This window comes from Thunnus albacares, chromosome 19, assembly GCF_914725855.1.
Source record: "Thunnus albacares chromosome 19, fThuAlb1.1, whole genome shotgun sequence".
Taxonomy (NCBI): Eukaryota; Metazoa; Chordata; class Actinopteri; order Scombriformes; family Scombridae; genus Thunnus; species Thunnus albacares.
Window position 1 is genome coordinate 14,591,386 of NC_058124.1, and position 24,462 is coordinate 14,615,847.

Sequence of the window (24,462 nt, forward strand, 5' to 3'; positions counted from 1 at the left end):
TGCGTGTGAGATGCAGTGTGTGGGTACGTGTGGAGGGAATTTTATTACCAACACTGCGTTGTGTTCAAGCCTGTAAATGTGCAGGAGGTCCACCAAGATAATCTGTAGAGTGCTGTCTGTTGGGTGGGTTATAGTGTACAAAATCTAAGTAAAATCCTGCTCCTTTATTCATATGGCTCATGTATGAGGGAGGAGGAGGAGGAGGAGGAGGAGGAGGAGGGAGAGGAGGAGGAGGAGGTGGTGTGTTGAGCTCATCTCTCCAGTTTCTCCTTCCTTTAAATAAATCAAGCCTCACTCATCCAAATCCTGATTGTCTGCAGCTCACAGCTTCCTTCATTTGTTCATTCTTCCTCTTACATCCCTCCATACAGTACTTCAACCCGAGTCCTTTGTTGCTCCGTCACTCCATCTTATCAGGGTCTATGTTGTCCAGATCGATATCAGGCGAGGCCACACAGCACATGCACAGTTTCTGGGTGTATAGAGAGAACCAATCTGTAGTGACGGGGAAAAAAAAGAAGAAAAATCAAGGTTTGTTGTCAAAAGAGCATCTTTGATACAGGAGAAAATATAGTAACGGTGGGTTTTATATTTACAAAAGGTCTGACTTTGCACTACAGAACTCTTTATAGTACGTGCCGTGTATAGTACTGTACACTGAACTTTGAAACACTAATCTCAATCCCCCTCCAGCTTTTAACAACACTAAGAGGAATTTTTACATTAGCCTATGGCAGCTGGTCAAGCTAAGACGTGTAAGCTACTTTAAAAAGTTATCCATAATGACCGCAATAATCAACAATGTTACTGTGTCCTGAGAAATGCTGGTGTTGTTTTTTTGCTTTGTAACTCTTACAAACTATGTTTCAAATAAAAACACGTAGTGAAGTCCTCCTCTTGTATTCACTTGGGGATACTTTTCATCATTTAATCCGGGCAAAGCTGTTACACTTTTCACACTAATCTAAACCCTCAGTAACAGCCCAGAAAGTATTCCCACCGCCTGTGGTGGGCTGTTCTTCCCATGTTTTTCCTAGCCGTCTCCTATATAGTGCTACAAGGACTAGTTGATTAATCGATTAGCTGGTCAACATCGACTATTTTGATAATTGAATGATGGTTTTATTCATTTTTTAAGCAGAAATGCTAAAAGTTCAGTGGTTGCAGCTACTCAAATGCGAGAATTTGAAGCTTTTTTGTGTCATACATGATAACAAACTGAATATCTCTCGGTTTTAGACTGCAGATCAGACAAAAAAAGACATTTGAAGACATGACCATGAGCTTTAAGAAATTGTAACAGGCTTTTTTCTGTATTTACTGACATTTTCTTGAGAAAATAATCTGCACATTCATCGATAATGAAAACAATAGCTAACTGCAGCCATACACCTTTTACACACTAGAGTACAATAACTCAAAATAAGATAATTTACCCTGGTTATGCTATGCTTATTGTGCATGAATTAGAGAATTACAATGCTTAGAAAATCCAGCATGTTGGCACCCAGAGGTCTGTGTATGATGGTTTAAGGTTCATGATTTCTAGAATATGCATTTTGAAAAGTGAAATGTTTTTGAGCTTAATAAAATATTATTTTAGTAGCTCAAGATTATCAGAAGGAGTATGAGTATGACCACTATTCTGACACAACCGCTGTCTTACTGAGTATTTTGCCGAGGAAGGCTGGTCTGGAGCTGGGCGGCAGATGGAGGCAAATGTAGTAGACTGGTGCACCAGACAGCGCCACGGCTATTCCCACTAGAGAGTTGACAGTGTCGCTATAGAGGGGCACCACCACCAGGAATACGCTGCACAAGCAGAAGGTGATTGGGAAGAACAAAGACAGCTGCAGGATGCAGAGAGAGGAAAAGGCAGAAGTCAGAGACAAAGAAAAAGTAGTCAGAAAAAGAAGCAACAAGGGTAATGAAAGGTTGGGGAGAAAGACAGTATGAAACAGTTACATTAACAAATATTAGTTTAAACCATATCCTCTTGACAACTTTAACTCTTCACCCTAAATTACTTAGCCAGTAAGCAGTGCAGTCACTTTTAAATTTACTAAGGCAAGCAAATAAGCCAGTTTAACAGATTCAAACACCACAGGCCCAAACACTGTCGCAACTCATAACAAAAACCACTGAACCATGAAAACCATGAGGTATGTCAGGCGTACAGTGGAAATACTGTTGATGGGTAAACAAATGTTAATACAGGTCCAAAATGGAAAAGGCCATAGAGAGGATCGGTCAGGCAGTTAAGGTGCAGTCTGTTTGTAGGACAGATAACAGCTTTTATATATATATATATATATATAAATAAAAGCTGTTTATCTGAACTCGCATTTGTTCTGTTCATTTCTATGTTCATTGCTTATATAGTTTAGTATTCAGCCACCGCAATTTATGAGGGTTGTGGGCTGTCAATGACATGCTGAGAGATTAGCTTGAGATTAAAAAAAAAGGTATGAAGAGCTTTGATTATACAACTCCTTTTGTCAGTGGGTGGCTTTGTTCACCCAGCATGCATCTCTCTGTCAGGAAGACATAGGGAATTATATTTATCCAGGTGTCTGGAGCCACGACTAGTTTCACATTACAATCTCTGGTCAACAACATGTGCGTCTACTGCTGTATGCTCATTTACTAAATATTTCACAGGTTAGAGTTAGCCTCAAGTTACTAACAATTCACTGTTTGTATTCTTTGATTGAGATTAATTTCCCTACCTTCCAGGCACTGGGTTCACTTTATTAACATATGTAATCAATCACAGTAAAATGTAGTCAGAGCTGTGACTACATTTACAGCAGTCACAGTCGTGTTCAGTTGCAAGTAGGGAACATTTTTAAAACTACTGTATTCATTGTAGGTGTAACTAAGTTCTTGTAGGGAATTCTGATATCTGACACTTGACAATCACCTGCAAGAAGCAGTTCAATGCCACACTGATAAACAGTTTTTGATAACAAAAATAAATTTTCTGTGTTCGTGTTCGATTTAGTTCTTGGAGTGTGATTTTCTTTATCTGGACATCAGTCTGAAGCCTCACAATGTAGTCATTCAGGCTGAAGTTTTCCTGAACTTTGTGACAGCTACAAGAAAACAAAAAGTGGCAGTAGAGAGAAAAAAGTGACAACTGAAATGTACAGGGAAATCTCATGAGTCTACAAAGTTGAAGAAAATTGTTAATAAAAAGTGTGAAACTATGTCAAATAATCCTGTCAAAGATACTGTCCATGATGCACTCCAAGCTTATCAGCAAACTATGCCTGTTACATTATATCAAAAGTCTGCTGAATGAGTTGTCAGCCTCTGCTCTCAACTGCATGACCACAAAACTGTGACTTTGAAAAAACGTAAATGTTGTAAATCTTCACAGTGACTGCTGTCACCTTCTCCATAAATTTCATGTCTCTGCACATTGACTTCATACCACAGTGAGAACCCATGTCTGCCTGGAAGGCAGTGTCACTATTAACCTCCATCCAGACATGTTAGCACTCATGCTGCATCAATACCTTAACAGGTCGGTGCAGATCGGGAGCTTTGAAGCGAAGGTATATCTGGCTGGCGATTGACAGGCCTATGAACAACCAGTAGTTAAAACTGAAGTAGTTGATCAACTGGAAGACATCGGGCACGATCAGGTAGAGCAGTGACATGGCACCCTGGGAAGGTAAAACCAAACACAAACTCAGGACACAACATCAGGGGGTGACCAAAATGACCAAATCCGCTGGGTAAATTTCAAAACACACTAAACTGATTTGATACTAACATTAAACAGCAGGGCAGGAATTGGAGTGAAACGCTTAATGTGGATCATGCACAGAACATTAGGCAGGTGGCCTTCTCTGGAACCGACGAAAAACAACCTGCAGGAGGAAAAAAATGTGCGACGGTTAAACACTGTCATCAAAATAGGATTCTGTAGAATATTTCTGTAAATCTGCAATAAAGGAAGGCTGAAATGCATCAGAGTAGCTTCAGGTGTGCTTTTATCTACCGACCTGGAGGCAGCGATGATGGAGGAGTTGAGGCCTCCGTAGCAGGAAATGGCCACGGCCAGAGGGATCAGCCACCGAGCCCAGCCCAGCACCTCGTCAGCAAAGGTCTGAGGGGATATTCAAGAGAACAAAGTGCTCACCTTTTATATACATTTTTTTGGTGAGATCAGTGCTTCTCAACATCTTCCCTGGCCACTGACAGTATTGAAAATCCCGAAATCCAGCCGGACATTAAAAAACAGGTTCAGAAGGTTAGCGCGTAACAGTAAAAATAATACACTATATCTTGGTTGATAGATAGTCAAATCTGCGAAACACAAGTCAAGTTTCAGATCTAGTAATAATGTGACTAAGTGCATACTGATGAGTGAGTAATAAAAAAAAAGAAGAAGTTATTTTTCTTACTTCTCAGTATGTTAACATCAGGATGTTACCAATCATTGCCTTGTGAGGTCATGTTTCTGACTATAAATGTCAGTGTAGTTGCTATTAAACCCATCAACACTGTAGTTCCCTTTTTAAAAACATTTTCTTCCGTTGGACACCTGTTGCTTAACTTCCTACAGTCATGAATAGAGGCAATATATGAAGTCATAAAAACAGAAATACTAACGTAGCTGCTACTAGAAATCATTTACAGCAGGTAATATTACGTGTGATCCTTTACATTTACACCTGGTATTAATAAGGATTCATATCTCCATTTTGCCTGCATTGTAATATGATCTAATTATGTTAATTACGGTGACTGGTGAACTTGTCAACAACCATGCCAATGAAGGGCGTTATTCATTTTTAAAAATCCGTTTTTGAGACTTGCTGGCTATCACTACTACTTGTAGCTTTCAGCAGGAAAATTCAGGCTAAAGAAAAAGCTGATACACCTTTACATGCAAATTAGACTAATATCTTTGAAACTCAAAGGATCTTTCTTGATGATGCTTAGTCAGGATTCCTAATAAGTATGTGCTTTAAAAAGTCTGTGGCAGACAAGGTTTTAAGTTCAAATGAAACGAACATTCAGTATGGTGCCAAGGTATAAAGTCTAAACAGTGTGCAATGTCCAATGACAGCTGGGACAAAAGTAAACCATTAGACTGAATACTCAAATAAAATCAATTATCAAATACTACTGTCAACAAGCCTGAGCACAACTCTTCCTCCTCCCATGCACTAATCACATCATCAACTTCCCTGTGTTCCTGTGAGGGGCGCTAACCTCTTTAGCTAAATGAGATTCCTGTCATCATCTTGACTCCTAGAGTCACAGATAACCAAAAGGGAGCACTAAACCAGATACTAGTGCCAGTGGCTGCCAGCCAGACTGAAACAGACGGCAGAAGACAGGAAGGAAAGATCAAAACCTGCTGACCCTATGAGGCTGAGCAGATGCTGTCAATTTGGATAGACCCTGTGATGTACTAATAAGAGTTTATTGGTAGACATTAGTATGCACACAGTCTGACTGTTGGATGCGATACGGTCTCATTAGCGAACATGGACACCAGACAAAGTTTGTGCTGAAGCTTAGGACGATCTTCAGATACTCACCACGGCAACAGCTTCACTGGTGAGCACTTTGTCTGCATCCATGACGACGTAGTAAGCTATGTTGGTCAAGATGTAGATCACTGTGACAACAGGCATGGAAATAGCGATGGACAAGGGAAGATTTCTACAATGAAGAACAAGAGAATTGGTTTACACCAACTTAAAGCTCTCAGTTGTATAAATGTTTCCTTTAGAGAGTTGAAAAAAGTATTATGGCACACACTCAGGAATAAATGCGCCATGGAAGAAAAGCTGTGACACACACACACACTGTTCCTTCTGGGTGAGATGAGGGCTTGATGACTTTGAAATACGATAAGTTAGTTATAAGTCAGATTTACCGCTGGACTTACAATTAGTTATTTTTAGTTGTGTAGTTAAGTAAAGAGTATCAGGAATGAAAAAGAATCAAGCTTCTTGTGAAATCTTTCTGAAACGTCAGACTTTGTACCTCTCTGGGTCTTTGATCTCCTCTGTGATGAAGTTGAGTGTGTCCCAGCCAGAGTAGGAGTAAAGTGCTGAATAGAGGGCCAAAGCCATGTCACCAGGGTCCAGTTTGGAGCCACTGAATGAGTCCTCAAAGTTTTGATCAAAACCTATACAAACACAGGTCGGCACATTAACAGAAGAAGAAGAAGTGTTTAAACATTTTTAAGTATATTGATAACTAGTGTCCCATGCCTTTTCAGAAGATATGTAAAGTTTTCGAAGATCCAATTTAGAAACAGCAAAGGACAAGATTAGAGCAGTATGTTTGAGTTCCTACCTTGTGCCAGCTTCACCAGGCCAGTAATGATGATGACGATGAGAGCTAGAACCTTGGCTACAGTGGAGATGACCTGAAGAATAGCCCCCCATTTCACTTTCATACAGTTCACACAAGTCAGCAAACCTGATGAAGAAAAAAGATGCAAAAAAAAATAAAGCAATTAAGGCGAGGGAAGTTTATTTGTACAGAACATTTCAACAATGAGGCAATTCAAAGTGCTTTACATAGAACATTATAAAAAGACACATTTAAATCCAACTAAAAATACTGAAATAGAAAATAAAAATAAACTAAGAGAATAAGAAATAGGAGAATAAAAGTTACAGTGCAGTACGAGATATAAATAAGAGGCTTAATTTAATTTAATAAAAGGCAGCGACAGAAAAATCTTAAGCCTTGATTTAAAAGAACAGAGAATTGCAGCAGACCTCAAGTTTTCTGGGAGTTTGTTCCTAATATAAGGGGGGCGTCTCAAAGCTGGCTGAGTACTTAAGCCAGTGGTGGAAGTGGACACCAAGGGGGGTTCTGGGGGAGAGTAAATGGGTGGGGTGCAAGTTTGGTCCCAACAGTGACCAGGACTTCCATCTGGTCAGTGAACTCCAAGAGGGGTGAGGAGGGAGAAAGAAGGGTCACTGGAGAGGAGGGTGACCTGGATGGGGTTTGGGGTGGTGAAGAAGATGAATCTTCACAGGTTGGTGAGTGGCGTGGAGACTCTCCCTTTTGACTCTGATGTCTGATGTTATAAACTCTCTTCAGGTGGGGGCTGAAGCGGTTCTCTTTCAAGGTTTCTGCAGCGTTGCGTTAGGTCTTCTTCTTGATTTGATTCCTCTCTAGTCCTTGGCAGAGAGAATAGATGGGTGACTCAAGAAGTAAAATAGGTTAAAGATGAACAATTTTAGTCCTGACTCGTTAAGTCCATCTGCCTTACAAAGATGTCTGCGGTCCCAGAAAAAGTTGAAATTGTCAATAAAGTGCAGTGAAGGAACTGCATGTACATGCGGTTGAAAGCCAAATGTTCAGTGCCAACAAACTGCTGAATCTCTCTACTCTTCTAACTGGCGGTAGAGGGCCATTGATAAGTATCTCAGCATTCAAACAGCTGAGTGTGCTCAACAGATCAATAAAGTCTGCTTTCAGTACTCCTGACTGTTGTTTCACAACATCATTGGTCCCTTTGTGCACTTTGATGTTTTTCACAGTTGGGTGTGCAGCCACGGGATTCCTTCTATCAAGTCAGAGGCCCTATCCTTGGGAAAGCAGTATATTTTGGTGTTCATACTGCACAAAGTCACCCACAATAAGAGTTTGAGGGCAAGCTTTCCCTGTAGCCTTTTTCTTTCAGGTATATTCTCAGTCCTTAGGCCGCATTCAGACCAAATCCGGCAATGCGGCACTACCACACAGGGTTCTGTGGAGGTCTAGGCGGGTCACTACATGGCCTATTTGTGTGACGCATCTAATTGTAATACAAGTAGAAATACTAACCAGAAATTCCAACTTGCAGCCCAACACAACGCCAATCGAGTGCACAGTGATTTACGTCTTTGTGCTCCCTCATGGCAAGGTTGTACAGCTCTGGAAAGGTCATCACAGCAGCGATGAGTCTCTCTTCCAACTTCACAGTTCCTCAGTAAACAGCGGAATGATACAAAGCTACATGGTAACAAGGTTCGTCTTCCCGTGAGCGTCTTCAGTCTGATCGCCTGCTTACATGATTGGCTACTGAATATATTGGCCTCGTCGGATGACATCATGTCGTGTTCTGTTCTGGAAAAAGTTGAGCCTGGTTCAACTTTTTTTGCCGGATGACACTGCATTTTTTTTTAATGAGCCCCCGAAAATGCACTGACCCATTCACATGAATGGGAGGGCTGCTGTTTTTCACACATTGCGTGATTTGGTCTGAACACAGCCTTCCCCTGCTGTGAGAGAATGAGAGATTATTCAGGTCATCTGACGGAGATTCAGATTCCTGCAACAGTGGAGCCAATCTGTTTTCAAGTTGTACACTTGGTTGTTGGGGAGGTTTGTTGCTTGTTGGGGAGGTTTGTTGCTTGTTCTCCCTTTCACAGGTGTCCACAGCTGTGTCCTTCTAAGTACTGGGATTGATGAGGTGCTCTGCCTGGATGTTAATGCAGGCCAGCCAGTCGCAATGCAAATCCCAGGGCGCTGGGCTCTGCCTGTGACACATCCTCCTATTTCCAAGGGAAATGACTACTACTTATAGATTTATTACTTGACACACAGCTCTCTTGTTTCTTGGAAGTCTCTTTGGTGCTAATTAGACGTGTGTTAGCATACTCTTGTCCACTGTTTTGAGTCCATGGTAAAGTGGTGTGATTCCCACATAGTCACTTCCACTTCTAACCAATGGATTTTCATTTCAAGCACTGCAATTTTCTGTAGAAGTCTGTGGAAGTCATTTGGAAGAAGGGGGGCATCTTGCTGTTAGTTTTAGCCAAAAAACAGATTTCCTGTACAGGCTTGTGCTGTTGGTAGGCCACACTCACGTAGTACTGAGGTCATAAAAGTGTTGAAAAATATCAATAGCCTACTGTATCTTTCATAAATTACAATCCCAGTGATTTATTTGTATCCAAGAGCCACTGCTAAAAATTTCTGGCAGAAAAAAACCAAGAATAACAGCGAAAGAACGTAAGCAGAGGTGAGAGCAGGCAGCAAAATATCTGCACTGTAAGAGAGCAGGAAACTAAAATTTTATATTCCAGACAGAATTATGGACACGAGCAGAGAGGAGTAGATAAACAAGGATACAAATTTAAAGTCAAGAAGTTATGAAGAAAATATTTTTTTTGCTTTAAGAATTCTACTGTAATTAATTTCTATTATGAAAGAAAATCCATTCATCACCTTGAAAAATCAGCTTTGCACTGTTTGCAAGTCGTAAGAGCAAATACGGAAATTGATCCAATCTGTTACTGTATATCTGAGCCTTTAAGAACCGGCAGAAGAATTTCCACTTGCAAGCTAACCACCAGATTGCCCCGTTGATCTGCTGATAACATTACAGAGATTGAGGCCCTCAGTCAAATGTCTTCCTCAATGCTCAGCTTGTGCAACAGACTTGGCACATAAGTATAGAACATAACTAAACAAGCCAAACGGGTCTAAGGTTATACAGCTATATTTACATTGTCCTTATCTGTCTTACTTTCTTCGCCCGCATTTTGCCATGTAGCATCAAAAGCTTTAGGGTTGCCATTTGGGCAGAGTTTAGAGGAAATCTACAGGTATTAAGTGTAGTTATACACACGGATCCTTTGAGTGCAATGTAAACTAAGACTAGATTAAGCAACTGTGTTTTGGAAGTCCCAAAGACTCACCACATAAAAGTGTTTCATCTAATTAAATACAGCAGTCATGGTTTAAACATTTGCCTGTAATGCTACTGTGCTGCTCACAATCACTATAAAGACCACTTTACCAAGGTATTTCCTGAGGATACATGTGGGTTGTCAGCTATTTTGAGAGCTTCTCCTCAGTCATCCTCAAACATTCAACAGCCTAAACTGAAGTAAGAAGTGTTGCTCAAAAAGAAACATTACAAACTTTCTGTCACAACAGTGACACTCCTCTCATACATAACACTGTAGGGCACAATACAAAATATTAAACAAGATCGGCTGTCATATACACACACACACACACACCGCCACCCAGCTCAGCCGTGTACTTTCACCAGCATTGTAAACACAAGGTTAAGTAGAGCATAGCAGTGAGTTCAGCACGAGGGAAACTTACATATGATGGCGGCAGCAATGAGGCGGACAGCATTGTGGGGTGCAACACATGTTGGGTAGAAGGGTTGGACCAGGTAGCTGGAGAAGGTCAAGGCTATCACTGCCTGACAGGCCGGCTCTACAATCAACAATGACGTCCACAGTCTACAGTGGAATTGATGATAAAAAGGCACAAATATAACATTTAGTTACATTTTAGTAAAATAACAATAATGGTATCAACTTTATGCACTTTTACCATTTAGGAAAATCCTTCAACAATTTTAATTCCAGTACTGAGTAATAACCGAATATAGGAATACACTCTCCTGTCATACATATCTATGTACTCACACATGCAGTATAGCCTTTGGATTATTAGGAAAGAAGGACTTTTAATGAAAAAAAAAAAAAAAAAAAGTTAATACACTCCAAGTAACAATTTTAACACTAAAGTAAAGAACTGGAAAGAACCTAACCCTAACTGAAAGAAAATCTTCAAAAGATAAATTTCATAGACCAAACAACTAATCAATTAGTCAAGAAAATAATCGACAGATTAATCTATAATGAAAATAGTTGCAGGTGGACTATGCTTCACGTTTGGATTTTCTACAATGTGCAATTTCTGTGTTAACATGTTTACAAGAATGTATATACAGACAGAAAGAGTAAAACTACTACATACCGAATAAAAGCCAAAAAGCCTCCAAAGGCTTCCAGGATGTAGGCGTAGGAGGCTCCAGATTTACGGATGGTGGTGCCCAGCTCAGCGTAGCACAGTGCCCCAATCACAGAAAATATCCCTCCAATGGCCCAGACTACAAGGGACAGGCCAAAAGAGCCAGTGTATTTGAGAACCCCCTGCAAAGAAACATATACTTATGGAGAATTAGTATATAAACACTTTATAGGACTGCATGATGATTCTGGTCAAAATGAGAATCATGATTTTATTCCACTCAGAAGTCAAAGCCTCTGTACTAATTTCAGAAAAAAAAAAAAAAAAAAAATTTGCAGTGTAACTTTTGGTTACAAAGAAACATACTGTAGGTGCTTTTGGTGCTGTCATCATCATCTTTGAATCCGGTACCTAGACCGGTGATCTAACACAATGACAACAGGAGGATCTGAAAATACGGACAAGCCCAACTCTAATATGAACAAGAAATGAAACTATAACTAAAAACAGACCTTTAAAATTATTCAATAAATATGTTTTCGGATTTGATAATGTTTGAAAATAGTATGAATATTTCAATAAGAGCAAGAAACTTTTTCCAGTGCGTCAATCTGAAAAGATGCATAAAGATGATAAATGTTATGTCCTAACAAAGCAGAGCGTCCTACCTTAGGTGACACGAAGATGCCGGAGCCGATCATATTTCCCACGATGAGACAGACCCCGTGCAGGAGAGAGATCTCCTGCTTCAGCCGCACACCACTGCCCTGAGACACAGAGTCTACCTCCGCAACCATTCTGAGTTTAGGCTGAAGGCTGTAAATCCTTCAGGGCTGCTAACAGGGGAGTTATGGGGAAGGATAGAGAGGGCAGACTGATGCCTGGCTGCACCAGAAACTGAGAGTAGGTGAGAGAATAGAACTATAAAATACTGGACAAGATGAAAAGAGGGGTGTGGACCAAGCGCAAGCGAAAGGGAGGTGGGAGTGTCACTGGAGGACGAATATTATGCCTCAGTCATTGGTTGAATTGAAGAGTGCGTCTCCACTGGGATAATCTGTAAGAAAAACAATGACACTGTCACAGAAGTGTTTTAAAGACAATTCATGCCTTTCCCGTCTGTGAGGCAAGGCTAGTGGTGCAATGGATAATGCATCTGACCACGGATCAGAAGATTCTAGGTTCGACTCCTGGCTAGCTCGGTATCAACTTAAGCTTAAAAAAAACACGTTCTCCATGTCTGTGAGGGTCCATGTGATAATAATGTCGTTATCCGCTCATGTCCATGAGGGTCCAAACAGCCCCTCTGCGGACGTCCACGTGCAGCCCAAAATTTGTGACCGCATGGACTGTACACATAGCAACCAACTGAGTATGTGCTAGAATGCCTGTTCCGTCTACTGTATATATGTACTTCCTATTTTTCTTATTTCGATTTTTTTCTTGTTGTTCAGCAACATACAAGAACTTCTCAGCTGCATTCAGACTGAAAACAGCCCTGTGTAAAACAATACAAGGGGTTGTGTTGGTGTCGTTGTGTTGCTAAGTGCCGGCGAGACAATGAAATACGATCCAGTAAGTCCGGTTGGACTAACAGATTATTGCATTTAAAGGCTTATCAGAAAAACACTGCACAGTAGTTTGTAATACTCAGAGTGGATTTTACAACTCTGGAAAGTTATCACGCTGCAACCCTGTTTACGTCCACGGTCAGAATGAATAGGCCTTACGCATGTCAGTACATTTGAGTCACTTAATGGACACTTACGGGGGTAGTAGGGTAACTGCAAATGAATTAAAATGAATGAGTGAGTGAATGGATAAATGAATGCATTTATGGATTTATGCATTGCACTTAAGTAGAGCTACAACGATTAGTTGATTAATCGCCCACTATTTTGATAATTGAATTATAGTTTTGAGGAAATGTGGAAGAAAAAAATACAAATTTTTTCTCATTCCAGCTTCTTAAATGTGAATATTTTCTGGTTTCTTTAGTCTTCTATGACAGTAAACTGAGTATCTTTGTATTATGGACTATTGATCTAGACAAAACAAGACATTTGAGGTTGCACCTTGGGATTCTGGAAACTGTGATTAACATTTTTTTTTTTTTTAAATCATTTTCTGATGTTTTATTGTCCAAACGGGTAATAAATTGATTAATTGAGAAGATAATCAACAGATTAAATCGATCATGAAAATAATGGTTAGTTGCAGCCTTAAGAAGCAGTAAGTAAGAGACAAACTGCTGCAGCCACTGTTAACCTACTACAAACCAGCCCGACTACAGTGCTATTCAACAGAAACCCTCTTTTACAACCAGAAAGACATAATGGCCTGGAGTCAATGCATGTATTAGACTATTACTGCTTCGGGCTGCACAAATAATCTAAAAACTGCAATCCTTATTTTGTCTTCTACAGTTAATTAATTTGATCAGTGTCTACTGCGGCTTATTAAGTTCAGAGCTTCCTATTTGCTGGTCAACTACAGTCACAGAAACTAATTTGTGCACACTGTAAACACACTCTACTTCCTGAACATACTAGTGACTGCAGGCAAGAGCATTTTCAAGACACAGCCAAGTGTAGCTTATAGTAGACTAACAACATTTTCTATGTATAGATACAATCATTTTGTTTACTTTGTCATCTATCTAATAGATCGACAGGAGTTCAACTTTGGCTATCTCTGAGTTACACACATTCATGAAACACAAATTACACTGGTATGCTTGAATGACCTGCCTGACAAAGTTGGTTATCAAGAGGCACTATTACTCCAGGATTTCTGGCCCGGATTTGTTACAAACAGCAAGGGGCAGTTGAGACTACTGAGACTTATGGGGATTTAAAAATTACTAATGTCAAGACAAACCAAACATCCCACGTCTTTCTACACTGAAGGTTCAGTTCATGAGGAGGGGCACTGACAAGAAAGCACTGCCCTGGAAAAGTGAGCCGATAACAACTCAATTAACCAGTCTTTCTTTAAAACAAATAAGCATGACCTGGTGCTACAAACAGACACATAAGACTGGTTTCTTATACTGAGGCAAGAGAAACTGACTGGAAGAAAACTGTAAACAGTCTACACTAAAGACCTGCATATAAATATTTTCATTACTTCCAATCATCACGGGACAGTGGTCATGGTATCCATTTTATCCGTTTCCAGAAGACAACTTTTAGAAGCATACTGCTAATGTAATCTTGTGAGAGCTTCTGTGAGCAGAGCTTGTGATGGTACACTATATAAGATTTTTCTGGTTGTTTTCATGGTTTGATAGCTCCACTAGATCATATTTTGTGGTGTCATTTCAGGTGGTTTTTATACATTTGTGGCATTATCTTTTGGTGTGCATCTACAGCAAAACACTGCATGCAAAGAACTTCGTCTTTTAAAGTAAGGAACAGTCAACAGAATGTGACCCTATGAGCCAATTTACACCAAATATTATCATGCAATCTGTATATGGAAACATCTGAATATTGATCTGATATTTGGTCATTGGCCTTATATCACTAAGCATTCTCATTATCTCAATTCAGATCTTAATATAAAAAGGTATAGATTTAGAAGACTTGTCAACAAACATGGTGTGTCCAATGTCAAGAAAAGTGATTCTGCTAAATGGGCTGTACTTGATTGTTCTGTTGTCAAGGAAGAAGTTATCTGTAGCTTTTTGATGAGCCGAGTTAGGCTGAATCAGGCGCTGAAAGCACCAGTCCTCCCATTCATTTGAATATGGGTAATGGGTTAAGGCTGCAGGGTGGGGGGGGTGAACCAACTGAATCAACTTTTGGAGAAACGCAACCCGATGTCACGCTGCGGTGGACAATCATACTGGTAGTGAGAAAGCCGGTAAATGAGAGGAAGTTTCTGATTGTTTCACCCCCCACCCTGCACCTCCACGAAACCCTGCGGGGGTGCGTCGCAACTCCTCATTTAGATGACATTTCAACTTGTCTGGCAGGTTCTCTTTTTTAAGTATGCAACTAAGCTGCACAGACTGCGATTACACTTGGCTGAGATCCAATCATAGTGCGAGCCAGACCACTAGAAGACTGAAAGCTTTCTGATTTCAATGTCTTCTGCATGCATTTATACGTTTTGTTAACATGCATTTTTCCTTATTCACATAAGATATTCTCATTACCAGATAATACCAGATGTGACATTTGTCTTCTTCCTGATGCACACACACAGTTTTTGTCATAGCAAGAACAGTGCACCATACATATGATCATGTTGCTCAAATAGTTGAATGCAAATTAATTTGAGTCAAAAAAGCAGTTTTACACACTGTGAAAGTTTATCTGTACACAGGATGCTGTAGGTTCACACGCCTACACATGCATCCTGTAGGCGTGTAGGCATACACCTTTGTATCTAACAGCTTGTGTAAACAACTGAAACATCATAGAGATATACTACTTACTATACCGACATGTCAGATTAGGTTGCCATCAATGTGGAAGGTCTATACTGCCTGAGAGTTACATGATGGCAGGTTTCTAATAGGAATATAATGAAGTGACACTTAAAACATTTCTCGTGGCTGAGCTGGTCATGTGCCTGGTTCTGACATCAAAGGGACGGAGATATTTCACTAACAAACGACCCTGACTGAACTGCTGTGCGTCAGGAGTGTCTACACTCAGAGAAACGTGTTTCCATGTTTACTTTTTAGGGAACTTTTGTGAACTTTTAGGGCCATGTGCACTTGAAATGTCACAGCTGCACAACTCTCGTCATTCACGTAAACATGCACAAAAGTTTTCAATTTTTCAAGTTAAAGTGAAAAACTGGAATAAGGCTGCAACTAACAATTATTTTCATTATCAATTAATCTGCTGATTATTTTCTCGATTAATCGTCCAAAACCCAACAGTATTTACTATCCTACATGACAAAGAAAAGCAGCAATTCCTCACATTTATAGAGCTGAAACCAAACAATGTTTGGCTTTCTTGCTTGAAAAGTGACTAAAACAATTAATCAATTATCAAAATAATAATCTAATCAATGAATCAAAGTATTGTTGCAGCTCTAAACTGGAATGATTTTTTTTCCCACCATTACTTCAATTAGCACTGAAAACATATCCGTATGTTAATCAACTGACTGGAAATTGACACCAATTTACTCACCAATAAACTTTAATTTAGCTTATTTGTTTAGTATTTCATTAATCAAGTAAGACATGGCAACAAATTCATAACTGCTGAGACATTATTGCTTTTCCCTGTTTTATATGATGTTTTTGGCAGCCAATAATGACAGATTTTGAACATTAGGAACTTCTTATGTGCATTGAATGTGACTACATAGACCACGTTGACATCCGAGTTGTGTAAAACGATTAAACTCATCCAGGAAAATAAGTCACATCTGTCCTTTAGCTGAATGTCTTCGATCCACTTGTCCCTCTCCTACGCACCTGTCTCATGAAACAGATGTGCAAATTGTTCCTCTGAGCTGAATTTCTTTGCCCATCACCAGAGAAAAATACTAGCAAGAGGTATGTTAAGGACAAACGCCATGTGTCCCATTACCAGACCAATGAAATTACACTAGCATCTGCTCTGCATGCTTACGCTAATATGGCTGCTACAGTTATTTGCCCCTGTTGACTTCACATCTATGTGGAGGAAATTATTATATTCTTCATAATTACAACTATAACTGCTGTTTATTTACCCTGTGTTCATAAGGAAAACACATATTTATTGAGTCAGTTGTCATTAAGTTATTAAAGTTATAGCTATTTACACATAAAGAAACAGCTTCCTCTCATGTGTCAGACCAAATATCTACACCTAAAAAAGGATAGGTTCACCATTTTTCAAATCTTTCTTAAAAGTCAGGTATCTGCCAAATTTACAGTCTTTTTAGCAATTCTCTCTTTGTGTTTCCCTGTTGAGCTGCGGTGGAAGTATAGTAACAAAAAGAGAGACTTTGGCACTAAAAAGACTATAATGTCGAAAGATATCTACTTGATTTGACTCATTTGAATGGCTTCAGCTTCATATTAGCTTCAGATAAACTTTAAAATACAGTTTTGCACAGAAGGAAGCTTGTGGATTTTGGCCCCCATTACTTACATTGTAAGCACTTTATGAAGGAACTGCAAATGTAGAACAAAAAGTAAAAGTATTTGTACTCATAGGTTTGATTCGTAGCTGTAACTTCAGGATTGACATACAGTTGAGTTCTGTGTGAACTTTTTTTCACCCACAAACTGATTGATGTGTAACTGCAAACCTGTTGTGTAACTGCAAACCTGTTGTGCAAATCTTCTTTCGCACTCACATATTGGAAATTATTTGTGCAAATCTTTTTCATTTGTTCACAAAATGTCATGCACAGCTACAGATCTCCTTATGGATTTTTTTTTTTTTTTTTTTTACACATTCAAACATTTGAATTAATTTGATCAAAACGTTTTACACATTCATGCATTTGAATTATTTCTATAAAATGTTTTGACTTATTCAGATATGGTGATAAACTGCTACAATACATATGACCCTAATTTAAGCCCATAGAAAAATCTATTTTGTTCATTTGGGACACCCGACTGTTGTTTTAAGAGAAAAAGTGTGAATCTATCCTTTAAAATATCGGACGTGCCGTTATAGCGCAGACAGGAAGAAGAAATGAAACGTGGACAGTTTGTTATGGACAGCCACATTGTGAGTTGACTCAACTTCCACGCGTGTGACTGAACTCTTGGACTTTTTCATCTTCGGTAACGTTATGTCCCTGTAAGTCACATAGACACTCTCTCCTGTTGTCCCGTTATAAACCCAAACTCCCGACTGGCTGTTAATGATTAGCGTCAGATGGATTGATAGCCTTGTTAGCAGTGGCCTGATTCAGACCCAAATGAGGAGACTGAGGGATCAATGAACCCATTCTATTCAAGCCTGTTTCACTGTGCTCACTTTAACTCTCTAGCTGACATTTGATATATCTAAACAGTATCTATATTAAACTAGCTGTGTTGTTCGCTAACAGAGCTAGCTAAGTTAAGCATCAGACACAACACACATGATGCTGCTAGCGCTGGTTAAGATGGTGACAATGTTAACGTCACGTCGAGTGGAAACTATTCGTCCACATGCCATTTAACAGCCACTGACAGAATTAAAAAGTGGACAAAGAACTAGTCACCTTGTGTGTATTGTAAAATAAAACACTATACCTGTGTTGTGTCCTCTTTTTTTTCTCCAGTGAAGCAGGCAGCGACACGAGTGGTACTAAAGATTTGTGAAAATTTAGCTTGTAAGCAGCAGTCAACATCTGTAGCTAGCTCCGCCTCTCCACCAACCGCCAAAGGATGGGAACACCTACTGCGCGCTTATATCATTTGAAAAGCAGTAACCTCGCGAATATTTAGCAAATACTTATCTTTAATCGTTAACAGTTGGGTTCTATTAACGATAGCTTCTATCACTTAGTAGAGGATGACCTACCGGCACACAGGTAAAGGTACTGATGCACCTAAAGCCCTGATCAGCGCATTGATCTCTATCTGAGCGGTGATGAGGTCACACAGGTGTGCGTATTGTGTGTTGGTAAGCGAGTAGTCCGTCATTCGCTCAGCCAATCAGATGTGGCCTCTTTTTTTTTTTTTTTTAATAACATTTTTAAACTAAAATTAAATTAGCTCAAAAGGTAAATCATACGTGGCGTTTTAAATTTGGTCAGTTAATCCATATGACAGCATAAGAATAAAAAATGGGAGCAGATGAAGTCACAAATTAGGAGAAAGAAGGAAAACAAACACAAAGCGTGTCTGTTCAAGACTTTAGTCCAGTCAAATGTATTTCTCTTTAGCCTACAGTTCAGTTAATTTATTTAATTGTATTGAATAGGTAGCCACAAACAACACTGAGTTACATTTAATGATTAACATACAGCCAAAGCTAATTTCCATTGTGGATTGGGGTCCTACACAGGTGTCCTCTTAATAGCTTTCTTTCATTATATATCAAGCAGTGTGAAACTAATATTAGTGATACCTATATATACAGTAGCAGTCAAAAGTTTGGACACATTTTCTCATTCAAGTGAATAGGATAGATAGATAGATAGATAGATAGATAGATAGATAGATAGATAGATAGATAGATAGATAGATAGATAGATAGTATTAGGCTACAAATAAATTCTATTACTTTGATGTTAGTTTGACACTCTGCTTGACACAAAGTGTCTCTTAAATGTATTTTTTGAATGTAAGCAGACTTAAATACTTTATATTAATGATAAATTCATATGTTATTTATACATATGACCAGTTTTCTCTCTATTGTCGCTTAGAGTCCCTCCTCAAAACACACTTTAGAATAACATAACATTTTTTTTAATGTGGTTTGAATTTTGTGCTTTGTTCATTTATTTTCATTTGTCAAACTGTTAAATTTAAAAAGAAAAATATTGCAATATTAGTTGTGTTATTTCATCTAGCGTACTTGATCTTTAAATGTTCTACAGCATTATTACAACCTTAAAACAGGTTATGGTTAATCAGTGACCATTCATAAGGCCTTGGCCAAACTCTTGACATTAGTGTACCACTTTAAATAAACAGCAGCAAAGTAACTGTTTTGTTATCTATGCAAACACATGCTTTTTGATAAGGAACTTGGAGTGTTGCTGTAGTCCAAGAGTTAAACACCATGCATACATTTAGCTTTTATTAAAATAGGCCCATAACTGCACAACCCTATGAAGTAATAACTAATATAATTATATAGAATATCCGTCTAAATTGACCACTAGGCTATCTGTGCAGTGTAGAATGAATGAATCCATTATTTTAGTAATTTCCTTCAAGCCCTCCTCAAACTCATATAACTTGAGATTTGCTGCCATCTAGTGATTGATGTTTTAATGATACCACCCAGGCTATGATTTGACCATCAGTATTTTATGCAGTCACAAAAGATAGCCAATACTGGTATTATTGGGTCATTTTAGTGTAAACACAGATTCTATAGGACACTTTAGACTTTTTGTGCCATCAAATACACTAAGACTGGGTAACTGTTTTTATAATTAATGTAATTCTGCTCCGCCCAGAATGTCCTACCAGGAATTACCACAAACCTAAATGTTGTGACTAAGTTAAAAAATGGAAGTGTGCTAAATCTAAATGTTCTCTTATCATGAGTCAAGCCTCCTGTAATGTACAGCACAAAGGACGTAGAGGTGCTGATATCTACATCACCGCAGAAACAAAGAGGGAAACACCCTCCGTGTTTGTGTCTCTGTCTGTGTCCTGAACTCTCCAATACAAGGGGATGTAGGATTTGTCAGGGCTCTAGTTCAGAGAGGCGCGTCAGGGGAAGATAATGGCCAATATGCTCTAGGATGCACATACATGCTCATAAATGACCCACTGTAAAGCGAAATAGATTTTATGAGGAGACTTCTGGTTTTTAGATTTCAAAATATTATGTTTCATCTAAATGTAATATTCTGTAATCAGTTACAGGATCAACATTTTATGATCTAAAAATATTGCTAGATTAAGGGGACTCATGCCCCAAAATGATCATAAAAATTAATTCATGCATTTATCTTGAGGTAGTGTTGTCTCAGGTTGTCTCTGCACTGGTGACCAGTAAGTCAGAGAATCCATTTTAAGCTGCTTCTGGTCAACAAATGCACTCATTGAACTCTGATATGCTTGATGAAGATCCACTGAGGTCTTGTGACTCGAGTCAGCTGACCAGGTTCATATCTGAACTTCAAACCTTTCTGCTCTTTGTTGCTGGTTTTATAATTTACTATTTATTGATCATCACAATTTAAGTGTCAGTGTGTTAAATGTTTTTTTCAATCGTGTCTTATTTAATCTGTGTAGCACTTCAAACTGCCACTGTGTAAGAAATATGCTATAATAATAATGATAATGATTATAATACTGCCACTACCAATACTACTACTATTATTAATAATAATATAACTGCATTGTATATAGAAAGATTCACTAACAACGTTTTAAAGTGTGTTACGTAAAAAAAAGGATAAGTTAAAACATAAACAAAATCCTCATTGTATAAAAATCTAATAATAATTTTTTTGTTTTTTTTAAAAAAAATGCAACAAATTACAGTCAATTTGGAGAACAGTAGCAAATATAACAAAGATACAAATTTGAGTAGGGATTTGAAAGATGACTGGCTTTTCCTGCTGCTAAATATTCAGTCTAAACCCGACATACATCACCCACAAACCGTCTTCCTCACACTGCTGGACTGTGATGAAAACAAATGTCTATCATAAACCTTAGAGTTTACGAGATACGTTCACAATCGTTCAAGTCTGTCTTAAAACAACAGTCAGGTGCATAAATGAGCACCGAGAGAGGTTTCGCTCACTGTCATCATTCCTCTTGTTCATACTTACCATTAACAGATCCCTTCTTAATGTGCTTTCCGTTGTAAGTGATGGAGGATAAAATCCACAGCCTTCAGTCTGTGCAGAAATATATGTAAAAATGTATCTACAACTAATATGAAGCTTCAGCCATCCAAATTAGCCAAATCAAGTGGATATATATAAGTCAGTCTTTTTATTACCAAATTCCCTCTTACTGCTATAATTCCCTCTATACGACTAATACTTCCACCATTTCCATTTCATTAATTTATTTATAAGGACAGGACACATTAATCAGCATTTCTGTAAATGTGCTAGTGTTAGCCAGCTGGCTAATTTTCAACTGCAGTCCTTTGGTGAGATGTTTTGAAACCTATTAACCACAACTCAACAAAGAAACGCTGTCTGGGGAAACACAAAGAGGGAATTTTACACTAAAAAGACTGTTACTTCGGAAGATATCCACTTGATTTGAAGCCTCATATTAGCTTCAGATAGATGGACACCTGATTATTGTTTTAAGATAGACCTCTGTACATCATACTGTACATCATATTCTCAAACCTTTTTACGTTAAGGACCCCTAAACTAACAAAAATTAGACCACAGACCCCCATTCAATAAGATTTTTGCTTTTAGATGTTTTGTTACAGAAAGTGTATGAAACCAGTGACCAAAATACTCATATATTCTGTCATTGTGTTACTTATAGATGGAATTATAGTGAAAATAAATTATTCCCTTTTTTTCTGGGTACCCCCTGGGACCCCCTCAAGTACCCCTGGGGGTCCACAGACCCCAAATTTTGAAAACAACTGGCCTGTTTTACTTTTTGATGAGGCAAATTCCCAGTTTTATTCTGAAGGCCAAAACTGCGCACTTGTCATGTTGTAGTCATTTCCTGCCGGCTTGACGCAGCTTTTAACAGACCACCAGGCGCACCGGCAGCCCCTGTCTCTGCTGACTCAGTGCCTTACCAGCAGTCGCTTCACTCCGAGAAACAAGCAGCCAGCAACCAACGCACACTCCTCCGAGCAACCCGCCCCGGCACCACCACAGAAAATGGCTAAGACCGCAATTGGTGAGTTTTGCACTGGATTTATTTCAGATATGACTGAGATTCTGGTGGCTTCGCAGGTTTTTTGAGGATGCTGAGAGGCAGTGGCGACACCCATGGCACAAAAGGATGCTGAGGGTTGATGATGATGAGAGGGAGCGGCCAAACTCCGCCGCAAGTCACTTCTAAAAAAATAATAATAATTGCAAAACTAAAGCAACGTTTTCCAATTTTGAAATCATTATTTGAGCTATAAACAGATATCTGTCTCATCCTGAATCCTAATTGTTGATCAATATAAGCTGGTTTAGGATTCAGTTTGCCATATGGTGATAATCAGTGACGCAGGTTTTTTTTCCATTCACTTTAAAGCAAGGGATTTAAAAATAATGAATCTATATCATGCTATTTTTTTCGTCACACAGCAGCATTTTGTCGATGCCTGCCTGCCTGCCTGGCGCACCTGCCCTTATTGCCTGAGTCAGAGCCGTGCAGCATAATGCAGCGCCAGCGACCCCACCCAACATCTCCGGTCCCTTCAAAGAAAGCCAGTCGCTCTCCAGGCTGTGAAATATTTCACCGTGACAAATCTCCTTATCAAAACTGGGCCATCCTATGTAGCTGTATAGTGTAAAGCCTGCTGAACCAATTTTGTGGGTGACCGCTAAAGGCATGAATGAGAAAGAGAGAGAGAGAAAGAGAGAGAGAGATAGGGAGGGGAAAAAAAAGAGCATCCTTTTTTCCAGAATTGCTTTGCAGTCGAGGGATGAATTTACGACTGGCGATGAAAATGAATGTTGTCTCAGGAATATCCATACCTATTAGAAAGGCTATTGATTGTAAATGTGGCCTATAATGTTTATTGTAGCCACAGCTGAGTATATTGAGACATTATTTACTCGAAATATATGAACAAATAAAATAAAACAGCATGTTATGGCAGGTGGGAGGCCTTGTATTTGTGTCAACCTTGCATCAAGGCTTGATATATTTTCATAGTTTTCATAGTTTTTCGTTATTTGAACATATTACTTTGAGAGCTTATAAACACTAGACCTACAGGCTTTATGAAAAAGAAGCCTATAGCCATATTAAGGCAAGTTTATTGGTTTTTAGGGGCTTGTGTGCAGCCAGAAAAAAGTGAAATGTGTGTGTGTGTGGCCAGTCTAGGGGATAGTGTGTTTGTTTTCTGGTTGAATAGGCACTTGATGGATGGAGGGGCATGCAGACAGACAGCGGTAAGGGTCCTGGTGTCTGCGCTGAGGGACGCCGGCAACTAAACCCTGACTGTTATATTTATTCCCCTCTCCTCCTCCTCCTCCTCCTCCTCCTCCTCCTCCTCCACCCACCTCCTCCTTCCTCTCATGATTTGAGCTGTGGACAGGCAGAATGGGATGGGCAGGGAGCATAAAGCAGTCATCATCCCATCGTCAGTGCAAGTCAGCACTCACCAGGTCGCTGAGTTCACTAATAGACTATTTTATTTAGAGAAACACGGCAGCGCAATTCTAATTTTTCATATTTCTAACATGGAGGAGTCATGAGTTAGTGAACATTTACGACTGTATTTAAGGATTATGATGCAGTACATGTGTGAATATGTGTTCTTCATTCCTTGGGGGAGATTTGAGGACACAAAGAAACATCCCTCTACACTATAAGATGGAGCACCAGTTATCAGCTATCCCACCAATAAATCAGTGCTCAGACCCAAAGTGCGCACCCATGTGCATTAAAGCCTTTAAGCACTGTTCCTGATCCTTATCATGCACACTTGTCATATCCAGTTAGGTGTGGTCATTCAGCTGATGCCCTAAAATCAATTCCTTTGTGCACGGAAACAGAAGCCTCTTGGACAATAATACCATCAATATCAAGTAACTAGTCATGTCCAAATTCTGCTATGTTTCCCATCTTATCATCTTAATGGCCCATGTGCACAAAGCTTAAAAGTCTCCCGGACTAATAATTCATTCAGATTTATCATCGAGTCCCATCGATCAATGCAGCACACTCCCATTACTGGTTCAGATGACTGTTGCTCTTTTAAGAAAGGCTGGGAGGAAGAGGCGACATCAATCCAGGGCGATGGTATGCCATATGCTCATGAGCTCTTCATCACTTGTGGAAATCAACAGATGCAGAGGCAAAAAAGCTCTCAATTCGATTATCGACAATTAACACCGTCTCCTTTTTGTTTTAATATACGGATCTCCGCAAATGGACGCAGGGTGCGGTGTTGGAAAAACCCA

General features: G+C 39.3%; 2 protein-coding genes across 7 annotated transcripts in view; one reads left to right on the forward strand and one right to left on the reverse strand.

Annotated features, from left to right (window-relative positions):
* On the reverse strand, nt 1-18,781 carry si:dkeyp-120h9.1 (Y+L amino acid transporter 2-like). 2 transcript variants are annotated; one of them, XM_044335584.1, is made up of 12 exons: nt 18,237-18,781; nt 11,421-11,809; nt 10,759-10,934; nt 10,093-10,235; nt 6,328-6,453; nt 6,013-6,157; nt 5,562-5,685; nt 4,014-4,117; nt 3,782-3,878; nt 3,522-3,671; nt 1,667-1,850; nt 1-495 (listed from the first exon to the last, which is right to left on the reverse strand). In XM_044335584.1, the coding sequence occupies exons 2-12, from the start codon at nt 11,547-11,549 to the stop codon at nt 401-403; spliced, it is 1,473 nt and encodes a 490-aa protein (XP_044191519.1). In that variant the 5' UTR covers nt 11,550-11,809; nt 18,237-18,781; the 3' UTR covers nt 1-400. The 2 variants fall into 2 exon arrangements, with proteins under 2 accessions (XP_044191519.1, XP_044191518.1); XM_044335583.1 differs by having other exon boundaries at nt 17,966-18,778.
* stmn2b (stathmin 2b) overlaps nt 17,381-24,462 on the forward strand; it is a 14,330-nt gene continuing 7,248 nt past the window's right edge. Inside the window, exons 1-2 of one of the 5 annotated variants that reach the window (XR_006399073.1) lie at nt 17,382-17,525; nt 22,048-22,234. Coding sequence is in view for 3 of the 5 variants with exons in the window: in XM_044335585.1 (XP_044191520.1) it covers nt 22,216-22,234 (19 nt within the window). In the remaining 2 variants the exon portion in view is untranslated. Of the gene's footprint in view, nt 17,526-22,047; nt 22,235-24,462 lie in introns of all 5 variants that reach the window. The other 4 variants (XM_044335585.1, XM_044335586.1, XM_044335587.1 and 1 more) reach the window with 4 other exon arrangements.